This window comes from Mustela putorius, unplaced genomic scaffold (assembly GCF_011764305.1).
Source record: "Mustela putorius furo isolate JIRA1106 unplaced genomic scaffold, ASM1176430v1.1 tig00003853_pilon_pilon_pilon, whole genome shotgun sequence".
NCBI classification, from domain to species: domain Eukaryota; kingdom Metazoa; phylum Chordata; class Mammalia; order Carnivora; family Mustelidae; genus Mustela; species Mustela putorius.
The window spans coordinates 985,924-1,003,682 of NW_025422005.1; the positions used below are offsets into that span (position 1 = coordinate 985,924).

General features: G+C 66.0%; 2 protein-coding genes across 4 annotated transcripts in view; one reads left to right on the forward strand and one right to left on the reverse strand.

The window, feature by feature from the left end:
• Positions 1-1,554: 1,554 nt before the first annotated feature.
• LOC123387382 (basic proline-rich protein-like) lies at positions 1,555-15,956 on the reverse strand. The gene is made up of 7 exons (XM_045064925.1): positions 15,884-15,956; positions 15,220-15,634; positions 14,095-15,014; positions 13,704-13,799; positions 8,311-8,461; positions 5,030-5,436; positions 1,555-1,658 (listed from the first exon to the last, which is right to left on the reverse strand). The coding sequence occupies exons 1-7, from the start codon at positions 15,954-15,956 to the stop codon at positions 1,555-1,557; spliced, it is 2,166 nt and encodes a 721-aa protein (XP_044920860.1).
• The window catches only part of SKI (SKI proto-oncogene), a 67,758-nt gene continuing 65,896 nt past the window's right edge, over positions 15,898-17,759 (forward strand). For 2 of the 3 annotated variants that reach the window (XM_045063562.1, XM_045063563.1), the window contains exon 1: positions 15,900-16,923. In XM_045063562.1, coding sequence (XP_044919497.1) covers positions 15,955-16,923 — 969 coding nt within the window. In that variant the 5' untranslated portion in view covers positions 15,900-15,954. Of the gene's footprint in view, positions 16,924-17,759 lie in introns of all 3 variants that reach the window. The other variant, XM_045063564.1, reaches the window with a different exon arrangement.

Genomic DNA, 17,759 nt, shown 5'->3' on the forward strand with positions numbered 1-17,759 from the left:
CCCACAGGGAATGCTGGCTTCTGTCTCCCTGACTCCGCTCACCCACAGCCGGGCTCAGGTCCCTGCTGTCGGCCATCCCGCCTGGGCCCGGGCAGCTGAGTCGGGGGTCCCAGCCACCGCCACACATGGGTTGCCCTCAGGGGGCAGGCTTGGCCCCACACAGTCCACCCCTTCAGGGAGGGGAAGTGGGCAGCTGGGGTCTGAGCAGCCCCTGGCTTCCCAGTGGTGGGGCTGGTGGCCCCACGCCCTGCCTGGAGTGGAGGTGGGGACAGTCCCTGCTTTCTCAGAGCCCTGTCTGGCGGTGGATCAGAGCCCGGGGCAGGGAAGAGCTGCTGGGCCCCTCCTCTGCGAGCTGCTTCCCCTCCCCCCTCCCCGGACCCTGCCCTGTGAGCAGCCGCACCAAGGGGCCCAGGTCCTCAGGCCACGCTCACATCGGGGCCCAGCCCATTTGCCCACATCCAGTCCCGCAATGGAGGTGCTGCTGTTCCACCCCATTTACAGACAGGCCTGCTGGGGCCCGGAGCCCTCTGTCCCTGTGTCCTGGACCGTGAGACCATGAGCACAGAGCTGACACTTGAACCCAGCCCTCCCCCACGGCCGCCCAAGCTCCAGGTCTTGCTGGCTCCGTGGCAGCCGGGGGCCTTGCATAGGAGGGACTGAGGGCACAGCATCAAGCGAAGTGTGGGGTGCTGTGGGTACTCAGGAGACCCAGTCTGAGGCTGGGCAGACCACGAGGCTCATTCCTCCTGTTTGGGGACTCTTGAGCCTCGGAGGTCCCCCTGCGAACCCCCCAGACCCTTATGGAATGACTGTCCCACCCAGGCTCTGCACCCAGGCCAGGCTGCCCCGCCCCGTCTGCTGAGGTCAACCTCCTGAGGCTGACTCCCAGCAACCCCAGCTGTCCGGGGCCCACTGACTCGCAGCCCACAAACATGACCTGACCCTCCCACACCCCCAGCCCTGGGCGCAGCAGGACTGCCTCTTGCAGGCCTGTCCTGGCTCAGGCTGCCGTCTGCAACCGAAGAAGACCCTGAACTAATTCAGGCTCCCCACAATCTCTATCTTGAGGGGCTGTCCCCCGCCGGGAGGCACACTGGGACAGTCAGTGCCCCTTAGGGAGCAGCTTCTCTTCTCCACCGCACGAGAGCACCTGGCTTTGGGGGATGGGCGGAACAAAGAGCCACCAACCCAAGTGGACAGGGAGGGTGCCGCCAAGATCCTGGTCTGGCCGGGCTCCCGGCCATAGGACCCCCATGGGGACAAAGAGAGACCCTGGAGTCCTGTCGCTGCCCAGCAGTCCTCCCTGAGGGCCACACACTGTGGGGGGGGGGGCTTGTGCCCCACAGAAATGTCTTTCTCACGTGGCGGAGCCTGGAAGTCTGAGACCAGGCGGCTGGCAGGGTCGGCTTCTGGTGAGGACCCTTTCCTGGGTGACAGGAGACCGACTTCTTGCTGTGTCCTCACGTAGAGGAAGGGGCGGGGGAGCTCTCTGGGGTCCCTTCTGTACGGGCTCTAGTCCCACCTTAGAACCTACTCACCACCCGCAGCTGGAGGTTAGGCTCCGACGTAGAAATCTGGGGGGGACGTGCACACGCACACGCAGACCGACTTGGCCCCGGCTAGGCCCCCAGGTGCGTGGCCCCCAGGTGCGTGGCCGGCTGCAACCGAAGGCGGGAGCGGGCCCTAGGTGCAGGCTTCGACACGCAGTCACACGCACGTCGCGGAGGGAACGTCCTTATTCCGTCCAGCTCACAAGACAGGCCGCACACCCGGAATTCAAGGAGAAAGTTCAGGTTTGTCTCTAGTGAAAGGACAGGGCTGAGGGGCAGGGGCTCCCTTCAAGCGGCTTCCCTCAGCGCACGTGACTCCGTGAGGGCGGGTCCCCCGCTCTACCTGGTCCTGGGGGCCCACCCAGCAGGTCCAGGCCCCCCAAGGGGAGAGCCAATCAGTAGAAACTCTGGAGTTGGGGAGGGGTGCATCTTCCTCTGGGGAAAACGCATGTTGGTGGGAAATACGTGGTCTCAGATTTGCGGAGTGGCCGAGGGCTGGGGCCGGCCTCTGGCCTGCAGCGAGGAACTGGGCCCAGCTCAGGGCAGGCTTCTGGCGAGGGAGAGAGGCAGACCCCAAGGATCATGGGGCCCCAGGGGGGTCTGTCCCTGACACAGGGTCGAGCAGAAGCCTCTCCCCTTGGCCATTGGGAGTGGAGCCCTCCCCGGCACCCCTCAACCTTCTCGGGTGTGGCTGGTGGACGCCTGGAGCCGGGGACCGCAGGGCGGGAAGGCGGGCAGCCCGCAGGAGCGGCTGCAGACGCCCACCTGGGGGCCTGTCCCGGCTGCGGCCCCGCCCCCGAGCCCCCCCCCCCCCCCCACCCCCCTCTCCCCTGTCCCAGGCTTCATCCTCACTTCCTGTGTCCAGGCCTCAGGACTATGGGGTCCCAACGGCCACAGAAGTTGTGTGTGTTTGCATGTTTGCCCGTGTGCGCGTCTGTGTGTGCACGTCTGTGTTGCGTGTCTGCGTGTGTGACGTGTGTGGGCACTTGTCTGTGCTCTCGTCCCCGGAGCTGGATCCCAAGGCTCCTCCTGACCAGGGTGTTTCCCACAGGGGAAACTGAGGCTGGAGGGGCTCCGCCGCATGTCCGGTATGTCTTCTAGGCATTTGGCCCTACGCTCCCGCTCCCACGGGGTGGGTGCCGCAGCGGCCCCAGCTCCCGGGGCAGGTCCGCAGGGGGGCAGCCGTGGTGAGAGCCCTCAGACCCGCCTCCCCCCCACGCCTCTCAGCGGTGCCCTCGATCCCTGCCTCCCCCTCTGCCCCTCCTGGCAAGCAGATTGCAATCCAGACTTGTTCACGTCTCCGCGGCAGCCCTTCCAAGTTAAACATTACTCACGGAGACAAGGCCACTGGGCAGCACTCGGCCTGGAGGTGGGATGGTCTGTGGAAGGTGCTGGGTGGAGGCCTCTGCCAGGCCAGTGGCCACAGGACCCTCCCTGCGGTGTCTGCGGGGCCGGTGGTGGCGGGCCGGGCAGCCCCCTCCCCGTACCCACGTCCCTCCCACCGCACGTCCAGCTTTGACGGTCCTGGGCAGGGCAGGGGGCGGGGTCCCTGGGCAGGCCGGGAGGGGCTTCCCAGGGACCACAGAGGGGCAGGCCTGGGCCAGGTGAGGGCCCTCCTCTTGGCCATCCCCCCAGCCCCGGGGCAGGCCAGGGGCAGGGCTGGGAACAAAATGTTCAGAAGAGTAGTCTCGGCCGCTCCGAGTCGATTCTCTGCGCCCAGGCCTCAGTGTTCCCAGCAGCCAAGTGGGGCCGGGGTGCTGTTTGCTGAACTTCCCTCCCGTTCAGCCCACCTGGCAGCTGTTCTGCCCTGGCCTGTCAGTGATGGGCTGTGGGGCTGGGGGCCTCTCGGGCTCAGAGCAGTGCCTCCCAAGACCCCCTCCCTTGGGGGAGCTAAGCTGGGGGTGAGCAGCTGGCTTAGTAAGTCATCTAAGTGCCCCCCATCCCTCCTCCTCACTCCCCTGCGCCCCCACCCCCGACCTCAGCCTGTCCGCTGAACAGAGCTCAGCCCCGGGGCCTCCCGTGGAGCCTGGCAGGGGCCCAGATGGTCGGGTCAGGAGGAAAGGGCCAGGGCAGAGGCAGCCCCGGGAGCCTGCCTGTTACATAAAGACTGTGAGGGAGAAGGGCAGAAGGGCAGAGCCACGCAAAGTCCGGGCAGGGCGGCCTGCGGGTGCCGCGGGTGCCTCTCCCCACCTGTTCCGGCGCCACGAGCTGTTCATCCTCGAATCTCACACCGTTCGCGTGAAGTGTCCCGCCCCCCCCCCTGGTCCAGCGGCTCCCAGGACCCCGCATGCCCCTTCGTGTCCTGTCTGGACAGAGCCTGTTGGAACAGGTGTTTCCCCAGACAAGCCTCGTCCACCTCCCGCTAGGGTTACCCCCACTTCGGGAGGCATGGCGGCCTGCCCCGGGCCCCTGCAGGGCCTCCCCCAACTCCGTGCCCTGGGCCACCGCCGTGGGACAGCGAGGCCCCTGGGGAGGGGGCGGGTGGGAAGGCCCACCTGCGCAGCCAGCGGCGCTCCCCACACGCCGAGCTGTGAGTGTGTCTGTGTGGGGCTCCGGAGACAGGGCCGCCCACCTGCGTGCCTCGTGCCCGGGCCTGTGAGTGTGCCTGCCCACGTCAGACGGGGCGAGTTGGGGCTTCGTACCTCAGATGGAGCAGGAGGGCAGGAATGTGAGCTTCGAAAACACCTTCTTTCAATACTGTTTCTGGGAGCAGAGACCGAGGCTAAGAGCAGGGCGGTTGGGCGTCTCCTTTGCCCTTCTGGATGTCGGCAGGACGGACTGTGGCCCTGACCCCCCGACTGGCCGAGGCCGGGGGCGGCACAGCCCCACGACGCCCTCTCTGCCCTCCCAGGGTCACTGCTTTCTTTGAACCCCAAGCCCCGTGTCTGCTTTCAGGGAAGGGGAGACTGCTGGGGTGGGGCTGGGGTTTATTTTGTTGTGGTCCCTTGGGGTGATGGGGAGGGGCAGACTCTGCTCAGGGGCGACCCCCGCATCCCAGGAGGCCCCGTGGCGGGCCCACCCAACCTCGTGGGCTGCTGGCGGGAAGGGCAGAAGAGCTCCCCAGGCAGCTCTTCGTACCCCGCAGCCTGCCCTGCAGGCCAGCAAGGATACTTCAGCCACTTCCACGGGGGAGACAGCAAGTTCCCAGCGCACACTAAGCACCCCCACGACGTGAGGTGTTTCTCCAGCAGGGTCCACACTCCCACCAGGTCCCAAACGCCCTCGGACTGCATTGGGGCTGATGATAGACCTCAGGCTGGGCGTTACAGGGACAGCTGGGTAGTGTGGCCCTGACAGACACAGCCTATTGATGAACTGGAGGGGACCTGGCCCCCTGAGAACGGGCCACAGCCCCCCAGTTCAGCTGCCCAATCAGGACCAAGGTATAGAGCATGTGGCCCACGACAGGCCTGGACAGGGCAGCCAGGTGCGGGAGGGGACCGCAGGCCCACGGGCACAACCCCAGGGCCTCCGCCGACCAGGCCACAGGCCCTCCCGGCACCGCAGCCACCTCCGAGGCCCTCCGCCACGGTTCCCGCTTTCTGATGAGGGAGCCGCGGGGCCTTCCCAGGCCAGACAGGCGGCTGCCCGGGCAGCCAGCGAGGCCTGGCGCCGGCCTGCCCCTGCCTCCCCAGCCGCTAGGGCCCGCGGCAGCTCCCACAGGGCAGCCGGCGTGGCAGGGAGCCCGGAGCGGGAGGGAGGGCCGCCCCCTGGGCCTGTGCCCTCCGCCACGGGGCTCCGGCGGCCGCTGAAGGCCCCGCTGCCGGGCCGGCAGGGGACAGGAGAGGCCACTGCGACCGGGGCCTCGGTCTGGGGCGCCTGGGGGGCTCGGCCTGGGGCGCCTGGGGGCACGAGCTGGGGTCCCGCACGGTGGCGCCCGGGGGGCCTGGGCGGCAGGAAGGGGAAAGGTGACGTCATTGCCGCCTGGAATCTGCTGTTTGGAGGCGTCGCCATGGAGACCGGAAGGCTGGGGCGGGTAAAAATAGCAAACCCAAGAGGGTGTGCGTTCCAAGAACTCGAGTCTCTGAAAAGAAAGGAGCCGTGGTCTTGTTTCGCGCGCGGGGACAGAGGCCCGGGGCGGGGGCTGAGGGGGGGACGGCGGCGTTTCCGGCTCCCCGTGTCCCCACCACCCCAGGGAGCTTTGTCCCCAAGCAGGGCTGGGCCCTGGGCTCCCTTGCCGGCTGCGGGGGGTGGGGCGGGGGTTGGGGGGACCATTAGCTCCGGACTGGACTTGGCTGGGTTTCCTCCCGACTTTTCCTTCGAGGCAAAAGGAAGCAGAGGGCTTCCCACCCCATCCAGACCCAAGCCCACCCCCGCCCCTCGCCAGCAGCCCCCCAAGGAGCAAAGAGCTCAGAGCACCCCAGTCCCCCCAACAGCCCCCTAAGCCGCCTGCCCCCGATTTTCCTTCCAGGCCGGCCGGTGCCCTGCCTGCTGCTGGCCAGGCCAGGGGAGGGCTTGGCCGCCCCTGAAATGCCAGGCTAGTGCTGCCTGCATGTCCCTTTAGCTGTGTCCTCTGGGGGTCCACTGTGTCCTCACGGGTCACCCTCAGTCCCAGTCACAGAAATGAGGCGGGGGGGCCAAGGTCCCCAGGCCCGTCTCCTCCAACAGCTGAGAACCAAGAGTCCCAAGAGGAGCCGTGAAGTGCTCCCCGGGCTGGTGCCCCCTGCCCCAGCCACCACGGCTGTCCTCCTGGTGGCCGCTCACCGCGGGGGCCTCTGTTCTGACCAAAGGGAAATCTGGTCGCTGTTCCTCCCAAGAGCACAGTCCGGGCTGAACCGTCTTTGGGCTTCATGCCCACGGGTGACCAGGTGTCCTCAGAGGAGCCCAGAGCCCCCAGCGGTGGGTGCCGACGGGGCCGACTCCCAATCCGGAGAGAGAGGAAAGCCCGAGCTCCTCCTGGGGGCAACGACCAACGTCGCCCTGGGGAAACACCTGTCTGAGGCGGGCTGGGTCGCACCCCCTGCCCTCCAGGGTGTCCCTGCCAAAGGACCCGCAGTCTCTTCTGTGCAGAAGACCGGCTTGTTCTCAGAGGGGTGCCGGCGGGGACAGGGGCTGGGCGGCCCCTCCCTCTGCAGGGGGACCCTGGGAACATGGGAGTCTCCCCTCTTAGGCCCAGACCCCCGTGGCTGGTGGTGGTCGTGGCTGGAGCGGGAGAGGGAAATGGAGCCCTGTGCAGGGGGAGCTCATTCCCCCAAGAAATAGCTCGCATGCCTTATGTAATGCGTGAGCTCACCCGAAGGCCTGCCAGGAATGACGGCAGGAGGGCGGGAGGGGCCTGCTCAGGGAGCCCAGTGTGTCTCTGATGTGCAGTTTACAATTTTCAGGGAGAGGAGCCTGCGGCCTTGGCTCCAGGAGAGAGGGGCCCTGGGCCCTGGGTCCCCCTGGTGTGGGAGGAGGCCCAGGAGGGGCCCAGCACAGTGGCCAGGCCTGGGGTGCAGCCCCGCTCCCCCCACCGGCCTGGTGCCGACAGGACCCCTGTAAGTCATCTAAAATTCTCTGGGGAGCATCTCAGGGAGGCCTGGAGGAGTGGGCACTCTGCCCTGCCCTCCTCGTCATGGGGCGATGCTTTCCCCATTTGGGCCGTCCCCACCGTGTGGTCTCTCCCCTTTGGGGTGTGCGGTGCCCCCACATCCTCTACAGGAGGCTCGAACTCTAGACCCAGCCCAGTCACTCTGTCGAGACCTGCAGGGGCTGCCTGCCGTGGGGCTGGGGTGGTTCTTAGGGCGTGGGGGTCACGAGGGCAGTGACTTGCAGCTGACCGGGGGGGGGGCGGTCCCTGGGCCACACAAGTGGCTCGTCTCATCTGACTCTGTCTGTGGCTCCGTTAGTTCACCAAGATTGCAGGAGTGTCTGTCCACTGGCCACTCACTGCTGGAGGGACAGAGCCCCCAACAGGCAAGGGCAGGTGACAGGCCGAGGGCGGGTAGCACCACGCATGAGGAGTCTGGCTCCAGGGCCCCGGGGGGTGCACAGGAGGGCTGAGGACAGCACTGGGAGCCCAGGAAGTGTGGCAGGAAGTCAGAAAGGGAGGCAGCGGGAGGAGCCGTGGGCCCAAGGGAGGGAAGACGGGACTGTGTCCTGGTGCCGGGGTGGGGGGCGGAGGGGGGACGTCACTGGTGCGTGTGGGGGCCCAGGACGTGGGATGCCCTCTGCGTGATTGGAAGGCAGAGCCCGCGCCTTCCCCAGCTGCTGGGAAGTCGAGGGGCTCTCTGGAGCGACGGGCCCGCACGCAGGGCCGGGTATGGGCCCCCACAGCAGGGCTCCTTGCTGGCCGTCTCCATGCCGGGGTCACTGGAGTCTGGCCCTCGGAGCTCCCACCGGCCCCTGCCGGCTCACCACAGCCTACCTGTCCAGACCCTGCCGCAGGCTCCCACCCCTGGAGGCTTGGCGCCTTGGGCAGCTCCGGGGCCACCCTGAGCCTCCTCGTGTGCCGCTTTGACAGGGGACGGTAGCCCGCCCGGCCCCAGCGCCGGGAGGGAGCCATACTTGCGCGGGCTCACAGCCCCTGGCACCCAGATCCCACTTCTTCTGACCACGCGGCCTTCTGCTGTCACCAGCCGTGCGGCTGCTCCAGCCCTGGGACGACTGTCTTCGGAAGGTGCCGGAGGAAAACTTCCTGCAGACCAGAGCTGGCCCTTCTGGCCCCCATCGGGGTCTCCACACGCACTGGGTGGCACACAGCAAAGTCTGCAGGACAGAGAGAGAGTGGGGGGGGGCCTTGAAGAGCACTGCTGATGTCCTGGCCCTGGCGTCCCCTTACCCCTCACTGTTGACGGGGGCGGGGGGTGCTGGGACTGCGGGCGGGCGGTGGCTGCCCTGTGATCGGCGGGGCACGGCCGGAGCCCTGGGCAGGTCATGCCCGGCAAGGTGCACATTCCAGAGCAGCACAAGGTGCTTGGGGGGACAGGGTCCTGGGGGCAGGGATGGGCCCGCAGGGCAGACCGCCCACACAGGCGCTCTGTGCACCCCTCCAGGCTGAGTCCTCTCTGGAGTGCCCCACCAGCTGAGGACACAGGCCCAGAGCCAGGTCAGCAGGCCCCGAGCGTGGAGCCCTGGCGGGGGTGGGAGTGTGTCCCCCTCCCTCATTCCCAGTCAGCTTTCCTTCTGCTCTGGCTCCTCGACCTCAGGGTGCTCTGTGTTGGCTGAGCTGTTCTTCCCACCTGGGCCCTGGGGCTGGGCCAGGCCCCCTCCCAGGCTGGTGTGGGCCCAGAGGTGGGAACTAGCAGGCACTTGGGTCCCAGGCAGGACCGCCCAGTCTCCCAAGAGCCCCAGCCAGCTTCCTCCAGCCGCTGAGGCCAAACCTGCCATGGTGGGGGCTGCCAGGGTGGCAGTGCCACGGAGCCCCAGGGTAGTTGTTTGGCATGGGAAAGGGTACCCTGCTTTTCCCTCCTCCCCCCTCCAGGAAGACAAGGGCAGCTCCTGGCAGGGGACAGGTGCATGGGGGTGTTGCCCACAGAGGGAGACAGGCAGGATTTAGGGGCACAGGGTGAGGTCGTCAGCCCCTACAGCAGCGTTCTGAGCTCACCTTCTCATTCCCAGTGGCAACCAGAGTGGGACCCCCGTGGCCATGGTCAGGTCTCTGCTCAGCTTCCCAGGTGCTACCTTGGTTGACCCCCAGAAGGCAGGTCTTAAATGCATGCTGGATGCGGGGACCCGTGTGTGACCCTGCACAGCCCCTGGCCCCTGACCATCCCAGGGGAGGCAGATGCACCCCCTCAGCCATGTGGGACGAATGGGCCATGAGACTGACCCCACAAAATGTCCCGTGGGGAATGGGGGGGGGTCCTTCCTTGCCAGAACGGGCCAGGAGACACAACAAGGGAATGTCAACAAAGCCAAAAACAGCTTCTTTGGAAAACTAGGAGGTGCAGGTTGTCACAAGGAAGAAATTAGAAATATCTACAGTTCCCTCACTTGGCCGAAACCAGGATCCTGTATGTTTTCTGATCCAGGAACCGAAGTCTGTGAAAGTCTAAGCACCATGTCCGCCGCAGCCAGGAATTTTGATCGGCACCGTTTTCATTATCATTTTGTTTTAAAACATTTTGTAATTCCCATTTTAAGATTCCTTCTTTAATCAATGACTTATTCAAGGTATCATTTCCTGAGCTGTGAATTTCGTGGTGGGAATGTGAGTTCATTTTTCTTTGTTATTTATTTTCAGTTTAGAGTTCTGGTTTGTGTGTGTAAATTCTTAGCAAAGAAAAATACGTAGATGAAAAGAACAGAAAGAAGCCCAAAGGTCGGGGCACTTTCATCAAGTCTGCAGTGGTCCCTGAGCCCCGCTCTGGACTCTGGGTTCAATGGCCTGGCCTTGGCCTCTCTCGATTCTTTCATCCGTTTCTTGTCCGAGTTTTCTCCACATTTTAAAACTATGTGCTCTTGGGGCGCTTGGGTGGCTCAGTGGGTTAAAGCCTCTGCCTTCAGCTCAGGTCATGATCCCAGAGTCCTGGGATGGAGCCCCGCATTGGGCTCTCCGCTTCTCGGGGAGCCTGCTTCCTCCTCTCCCTCTGCCTGCCTCTCTGCCTACTTGTGATCTCTGTCTGTCAAATAAATAAAATCTTTAAAAATAAAAAATAAAGTAAAAAAAAAGATTATGTGCCCTTGCTTTTTTTTTTCAACCGGTCTCCGGCATTCCGGAGCGTCCCTGGAGGAGCTCTCACCTGCACCCTCTGCTCCGAACATGCTTTCTTTTCTTTGATCTTCCCAAACGAACTGTTTCATAACTTTGGTTATTTCGTTTGCACTATTTTAATTATGTAAATACTGTTCTCGGTGATCCAAGGAGTGAACTCTGTTTAGATATTTTGTTTTTCCTGGAGTGAATATTTGTTTTTATGTTTTCGCCTGCCGAGTTCTCTCTGTGCCCATAGCTAGCCCTCCTACATCTCCCGACAGGCACCAGTTTTCCCTCTAGCGGAATGCATCCTATATTCCATCGGTTCTACGTTTTCCTGGCACCCTCTTTCCTGTCCTGGTCTGGTCTGGTTGCTCCCTGGACTCTGCCTCTAGACTGATGGGCAGAGTCGGAAGTCCCCGCCACAGACGGGACACCTGCATCTCAACTCGTGCTGTCATGACGGTTCCAACTCCCATTACAGAAACGGCCTGTGACCTCAACTCTGGCCTAAACTCTCAGCCCACAGTGGGTGTAAGGCCAGCCCCAAGCCTCATGTATGCTGCTTGGTCTCCACTCTCCTCACCACTGTGGCTCGTGCGACCGGCTCTGCAGGGCTGCGCATTGTCACGGGACATTTAAAATACGCGCCTCTCTTCTCCCGCCTGCGCGCCGCAGCGGGAAGGGCCCAGCTCCTCTGCCCCCTTGGTTGAAGCCGGAGCCTATGCTCTTGGTGTTCTGCTAGTGTCCCCTCAGGCCTTACCCCGCAGGCACAGTGGTGAGACCTCCAGCTGCCTCAGGCTAGAGCCTGCTCCGCCAGGCATCTCAGACTAAGCAGGGCTGAAAAGAGAATTTAGGCTTCCTCCCTACAACATTCTTAAAAATACTTTTTGTGTTTTCTTACAATCTCGAACTTACAGAAAGGTTGCACAACTAGCACAGGAGCCCCCTACCCTACCTCCCACAATCCGGAAGAACTGGCGATTGCTGACCCGTTGCTCTATCACCCGCCAAAGCAAGGGTGTCCTCGGACATAACCAGAGCGCCTCGTCCGAACCAGGGACACTGCCGTCTGGTCTCAGGCCACATCCAAGACTTTGTGGTTGTCCCAGTAACGTCCTCTGCGGCCACGAGACCAGCCCAGGGCCACACGTCCTACTGAGCCAACACCTTTTTAGTCTCCAAAGGTCCAGAACATTCCTTGGCCTTTCCCTGACTGCTGAGACCCTGACCCCTTTAAAGGTTCTGGGCCCTCTTTCTGTAGAGCCTCCATGTGGGTGTCCGAGTTTTCACCCGATCAGATGCGGGTTATGCTGCTTTGGCAGGAGAATCACAGAAGGGATGTGTGGTCTGCCGTCCATCAGTGAGGCAGGATCACCTCTGAACAGAGCGATGCTGCCCACCTAGACCTCTGGGTTACGGTGGTGTCTGCCGGCCTCTCCCTGGGAACGCACTCCTCCTCCCCTGGTGATTAATGGAGACCTTGTGTGAGGAACTTGAAAACTAGGCAAATAGCTTATTTCTCATCAAACTTTCAACTTACAAATCCATTTATTTTAATAAGTATCTGAATATGCGTGGACTTGTGGTTTCCTATTTTATTCCATGATCACAGCTCATGCCTGTAATTATGACCTCTGATTTGCCAGTGGGGGGGGGGCCTTCGAGCTGGCACACGTCTTTCTGACATGTCCCTGTTACGCTCTGAGCCCTTCCATACTTCTGGGCACTGGAAGGCATTCCAGGATCGTCCTGCACTCTCCCCGCCTGAGCCCTGAGCCCCGCCATCCTGCCAAAGAATTCTGGTTCCCGCGAGTGGGGGATAGGATTTAGAAACCAGGATGCAAGTTCTTGTGTGCTCACTGCTATTGGGGTGTCACTTCTCGTGGGCCCTCACCTGACAGAGTGAAGAATTACACGGATGTTTGTACAAACACGTTTACATCTATTGTTTTTTTTTTTTTAAGATTTTATTTATTTATTTGACAGACAGAGATTACAAGTAGACAGAGAAGCAGGCAGGAAGAGAGGAGGAAGCAGGCCCCCTGCTGAGCAGAGAGCCCGATGTGGGACTCGATCCCAGGACCCTGAGATCATGACCTGAGCCGAAGGCAGTGGCTTAACCCACTGAGCCACCCAGGCGCCCCTACATCTATTGTTTTTCTCCATGTTTATAAATATTGAAACTTGTGGGTTCACACTGGTATTGCTAATTCCAATTCCACACACACGATTCATTTATCCCTCTCCATATCTGTAATGCCCGTCTCTAACAGCGAGAAACTGGACTCCTGTGACCCCCCAAGTCTCCACAGCACCCAAGGGACCTTATTCCTTTACCAGCAGATGTGTCCTTCCCTTGCCAGTCTTTCCACAGGAGATCGAAGCCATGTGGGTAGAACCCCACCCCATGGCCGCCAGCACTGGTTTCTGTGCCTGCAGAGGTACGAGCTCCACAAATGTGAGCACACATGAGCTGCTGCCCACAGTCACCAGCCAGAGAGTTGGAGGGGGTAAGTGGTGGCGCACAGATGTAGTGGGTCCCTGTCCCCGCCCTCTGATGGAGCTGTGCCCATGGCCTGGACCTTCTACTTGGCAGCCTGCTGTCTGGCCATTGGCAGTGGGAGGAGTGAGTGAGCCACCCCACCATCCAGCTGCACGGTGGGCTGGAGGTTGGAGGAAGGCCAGCAGGATTGAGAGTCCCCCCCACTGGGCCAGGGAGAAGACAGGGGGCCTGGCTGGCTCTGTCTAGGCATGGCTAGCCTGTGAGGTGGGCTTCACTGCTCCAGAGACTCCAACATTGCTTGGGGAGGAGGCCTCAAAGTCCACCGAGAAGGAAACACTTCAGAGGCAATCCAGTCCCGTCCTGCGTCCCAGGGCCCTTTGATGCTCCCCTGCCCCCATCACATTTCCCCTGCAGCTCTGGCAAAATGTTGCCCCCTGCCTTCGTGGGACTCGTCCCTAGACCCCTATAAAGCCAGAGGATGTAGAGGGAAGTGGCCCGTTTGATCCAGGCACTGTCCTTCAAGAGGACCACAGGCTCAGGGCCCCCGTGGGAGGGCCCGCTTGGCCAACAGAGCGAGAGAAATTCTGCGCTTGGCTGGAAACCGTCTCCAGCTCCCCCCACCAGTGCCCCAGCCACCTCCTGAGCTGTGTGGGATTCAAGTCCACAGAGAAGGAACCAACCCTCTCAGGGTGCAACATAAATGAACTTTTTTGGCCCCAAATGGGGGTCAAGAGAATGATGTCCCCAAACAAGCACGAAGTCCCTTTGTTTGGGTTTAAATACTCCTTCTGAGTTTCATGTCGCCAAGAGACAAGCCTCTTGTCGGGCGGCCGCTCCTGGGGGGATCCGCGAGAAGGGTGGGTGGGACAGGCCTAGGCACAGGCAGGCGGAGGGGAAGGCTCGTGCTCACAGAGGAGAGTGGTCGCTTCCGGATGGAGCTGGGCTCCTGAGTCTCCGGCCCCTCCTCGGGGTCTCCCTGCGCCTGCGGCCATGCAGGGCTGGGGTGGCCTCTCCAGACACCTGCCTGCACCTCGGGGCAGCCTGGGCCTGTAGAGATGACAGGTCAGCTCCGCAGGGCCGGTGCCACCCGCCAGGAGCTCTGGGCTGGGGGCAGTTTCAGCCTCCACTGGGGAGGCAGGAGCAGGGGGGGGACAGGCTGCCCTCAGGTGAAGCTCACCCAGGCTGAAGCGGGCTCGGCCCTCTCACCTGTGCCCGGCTCCGGGGTGCTCTTCACGTGTCCCCCAGTGCAATACCCAGAAGGGGTATTTAGAAACTTGGGTCCTTGTCCTGTGGCACAGAAGGCGCCACTGCCTAGCTCGGCTGGACTGTCCATCCGCGTCCGGCTGGAGCACAGACAGACAGAACCGTCTCTGGGATGTCCAGTCCCCACCTCCTCGGCCCCCGCTAAGACGCTGCCTCACCTGGGGGCGACCTAGCCAGTCCCGCTTGGGGACCCCCGTCTTCGCCCACCCCCGGGGACACCCCAGTCCCGGGAAGGACCCACAGCGGCGTGTCCCGCCGGCTCTGCCGCAGACGCCCTCCAGACGCTAAGTGGCTGCCCTGCCGGGGTCGGGGGTCAGGCCGCCTGCCCGAGGTTCCCAGGACTCCCCCCAGGCTTGACCCCGGCCAGCGCTCCCGGAGAGGGCTTGGCCCCGTGGAGCCAGCCGTCCTGCCCTGCGGCGGCTGGGCCTGCCCGCGGCGCGCGCCGACCAGGGCGCAGGGCACGGGGTGGCCGGGCGCTCGGTCGGGTGGGGGGCTGCGGCCTGCACGTGCGGGGGCGCGGGGACAGGCTGCGTCGGGTGCGCGCCCGCGCGGGGTCGCCTCGGCCGGGGCAGTCCTAACGTGCAGGGACCCCCGTGGCGTCCCCGTCCTTCGACGGGGCCCGGGTCGGGCCCGGGCCTGGCCCCGTCGTGTGCGGGGTTCCCCACGGTCGCGTGGCGCGGCACCCCCGTCCTGCCCGCCCCTCCGCGAGTCTGCGGTTGTGGCGGGGGCCGCGTGTGGGTTTCTGGGCCCCGGCGGCGGCCCCGGCGCCTTCCCAGCCACGCAGGAAGCGGCCTCGGCCGGAAGGGGGGCCACGGCCGCCGCCGCCGCCCCCGCCGAGCGCCCTTCCGGCGGGCGGGGCCGAGCGGAGCCGAGCGGGGCCGAGCGGGGCCGAGCGGGGGCCGAGCGGGGCCGAGCGGGTACGAGCGGGGTCGAGCGGGGCCGAGTCCGGGGCGGGCGGGGCCGAGCCGAGCCGAGTCTCGGCCGAGCGGAGCCGAGTCCCTGGCGGACGCGCCCGAGTGCGGCCGAGCCGGCCCGAGCCCCGGGCTGGGTGGTGGCGGCGCGGGGGGAGCGCGCGTTCCTGGAAGAGCCAGGCCGGGAGGCGGTCGCATTCCTGGCCGGCGCTCGGCTGAGGCGGACGCGCGGCTCCCGACGGCGCGCGGGGCGGGGCGGCGGCGCGGGGCGGGGCGGGGCGGCGCGGGGCGGGGCGGCGGCGTGAGCTCAGCGCCCGGCGCTCAGTCCGAGCCGGAGCGAGCCGCCGGGAGGATGTGCGCCGCGCCCCGCGCCTCCGCCGCCGCCGCCGCCGCGCTCTGAGGGCCGCCGCCACAGGCGCTGCCGCCGCCCCGGAAGCCGCGCGCGCAGGCGGGGCGGGCGGGCCGCGGAGCCGGGCGCGGGCGGCGGGGCGGGCGCGGGCCGGGCCGGGGCGGCCGGCGGCGGGCGCGACGCGGCCGGCCAGCGCCGCCGGGACGAGCCGGGCGGGCGCCGCGCGGTGGGAGGAGCGGGGCGGCGGCGGCGCGCCGCGCGAGGACGGCCCGGCGGGCCCCGCGCCCGCGCCCCCGCTCCTCCCGGGCCCCTCGGCCTCGACCGCCGCGGCGATTCGCGCCTCGCGGCGCCGGCACCTGCCCGCGCGCCCCCCGCGAGCCCCGGGCCCGCGAGCGTTGGCGTTGGCGTTGGCGGCGCGCGCAGGGGCATGCCCCGCGCCTAGGGCCCGGGGGGCGCGCGGGGGGCGCGCGGGGGGCCCGGGCGGCGGCGGCGGCGGCGGGCGCGGCGCGGGGCGCGTGGATGTGGCGCCGGGCCCGGGTGCCGGCGGGCTCCAGCGGCGGGACCCCTTCGCCCCGCCCGCCTACCCCTTCGCGCCTCCGGGCGAGGCCGAGGCCGCGGCCGTGATCGGGCGGGAGCCGGCGGCGGGGGGCGGCCGGGGCCGGGGCCGGGGGCGCCGCCGGGGCGCGCGGGGCGGCGGCGGGGGCCGCGGGGGCCCGGGGGCGCGGGAGCGGGAGCGGCCCGGGGAGCCGGAGCGCAGCATGGAGGCGGCGGCGGGCGGCCGCGGCGGCTTCCAGCCGCACCCGGGGCTGCAGAAGACGCTGGAGCAGTTCCACCTGAGCTCCATGAGCTCGCTGGGCGGCCCGGCCGCCTTCTCGGCGCGCTGGGCGCAGGAGGCCTACAAGAAGGAGAGCGCCAAGGAGGCCAGCGCGACTGCGGTGCCGGCGCCGGTGCCCGCGGCCGCCGAGCCGCCGCCCGTGCTGCACCTGCCGGCCATCCAGCCTCCGCCGCCGGTGCTCCCCGGGCCCTTCTTCATGCCGTCCGACCGCTCCACCGAGCGCTGCGAGACCGTGCTGGAGGGCGAGACCATCTCGTGCTTCGTGGTGGGCGGCGAGAAGCGCCTGTGCCTGCCGCAGATCCTCAACTCGGTGCTGCGCGACTTCTCGCTGCAGCAGATCAACTCGGTGTGCGACGAGCTGCACATCTATTGCTCGCGCTGCACGGCGGACCAGCTGGAGATCCTCAAAGTCATGGGCATCCTGCCCTTCTCGGCGCCCTCGTGCGGGCTCATCACCAAGACGGACGCCGAGCGCCTGTGCAACGCGCTGCTGTACGGCGGCGCCTACCCGCCGCCCTGCAAGAAGGAGCTGGCCGCCAGCCTGGCGCTGGGCCTGGAGCTCAGCGAGCGCAGCGTGCGCGTGTACCACGAGTGCTTCGGCAAGTGCAAGGGGCTGCTGGTGCCCGAGCTCTACAGCAGCCCCAGCGCCGCCTGCATCCAGTGCCTCGACTGCCGCCTCATGTACCCCCCGCACAAGTTCGTGGTGCACTCGCACAAGGCGCTGGAGAACCGGACCTGCCACTGGGGCTTCGACTCGGCCAACTGGCGGGCCTACATCCTGCTGAGCCAGGACTACACGGGCAAGGAGGAGCAGGCGCGCCTCGGCCGCTGCCTGGACGACGTGAAGGAGAAGTTTGACTACGGCAACAAGTACAAGCGGCGGGTGCCCCGGGTGAGTGTCCCTGCGGCTGTGGGCGTGGGGGGACACCGGGGCGCTGGGTCCCAGGGCCTGGAAGCTGGGGGGCCCTCCTGGGCCGGGGACTCGGTCTGTGCAACTCGGAGATTTTCGCAGCATTTGGGTTTATTTTGAAGAAATTCAGGGTAGCGTCGGCGTCCCCGTCGACGGTCGTGCGGGAAGGTCCTCCGGCTCGAGCCCGTGACGCGCCACCGGGCTTGGCGCGGGGGGGCCTCGGTGGTCTGGGGGCCGGCTAGCGGGGCGGAGAAGCCTTCCCGAGGCCGCCGCCGCTGCCCTGGGGGGCTGCCGCGCTCTCGCGCTCTCGCTCCGAGTCCTGGGAAGTGGGATCCGGGCTGGGCCCAGGCTGCAGCCGCAGGCCTAGGCCTTCCTCGGGGGGCCGCGAGGGGCGTGCAGACCGAGGCCCCCCCGGCCCCCGCTCGCAGGCAGAGGGGTGCTTGCCGCTGGTCCTCAGCAGACAGAACTGGGCCGATGGGGCCTGTTTGCGCCTTGAAGTCTTGGGAGACGGAAACGAGGCCGGGTGTCCAGGCCCCGGTGGCGGGGGCCGCGGCTCGGCGGCTGCCGCTGGGTTTCCGCGGGCCTGCCTCGGTGGGAGTCCCAGCGTGTGGGCACTGCCGTGTGGGGGCCGGGGCCGCTTGGCCCCGGGCCTGAGGCCTGGTCAGCGGGCTCCTGGGGCCCTCACAGGAGTAGCTCCTGGCCTGCGGCTCGTTTTGGACACGCCCGTTTACGTGTCCCCCTCTCTCTGAGACGCTGCGGGCCTGGGGGGGCCCCTGACCCGGGCTCTGTCGCTTGCGGGGCGGAGGACCTGTGACCTG

What these genes read in the sequence shown, in the direction of transcription:
- LOC123387382 (XM_045064925.1), bottom strand. Translation starts at nt 15,956, where the DNA reads ATGCTGCGCTCCGGCTCCCCGGGCCGCTCCCGCTCCCGCGCCCCCGGG. An exon ending in CAGGCCCAGGCTGCCCCGAG is followed by an intron (nt 8,462 to 13,703) that starts GTGCAGGCAGGT and finishes CCCTGCCCCCAG; the next exon opens with GACCCTGTCCCCCCAAGCAC. An exon ending in GCCCCCGTCAACAGTGAGGG is followed by an intron (nt 5,437 to 8,310) that starts GTAAGGGGACGC and finishes CCTGCCGCCCAG; the next exon opens with GCCCCCCGGGCGCCACCGTG.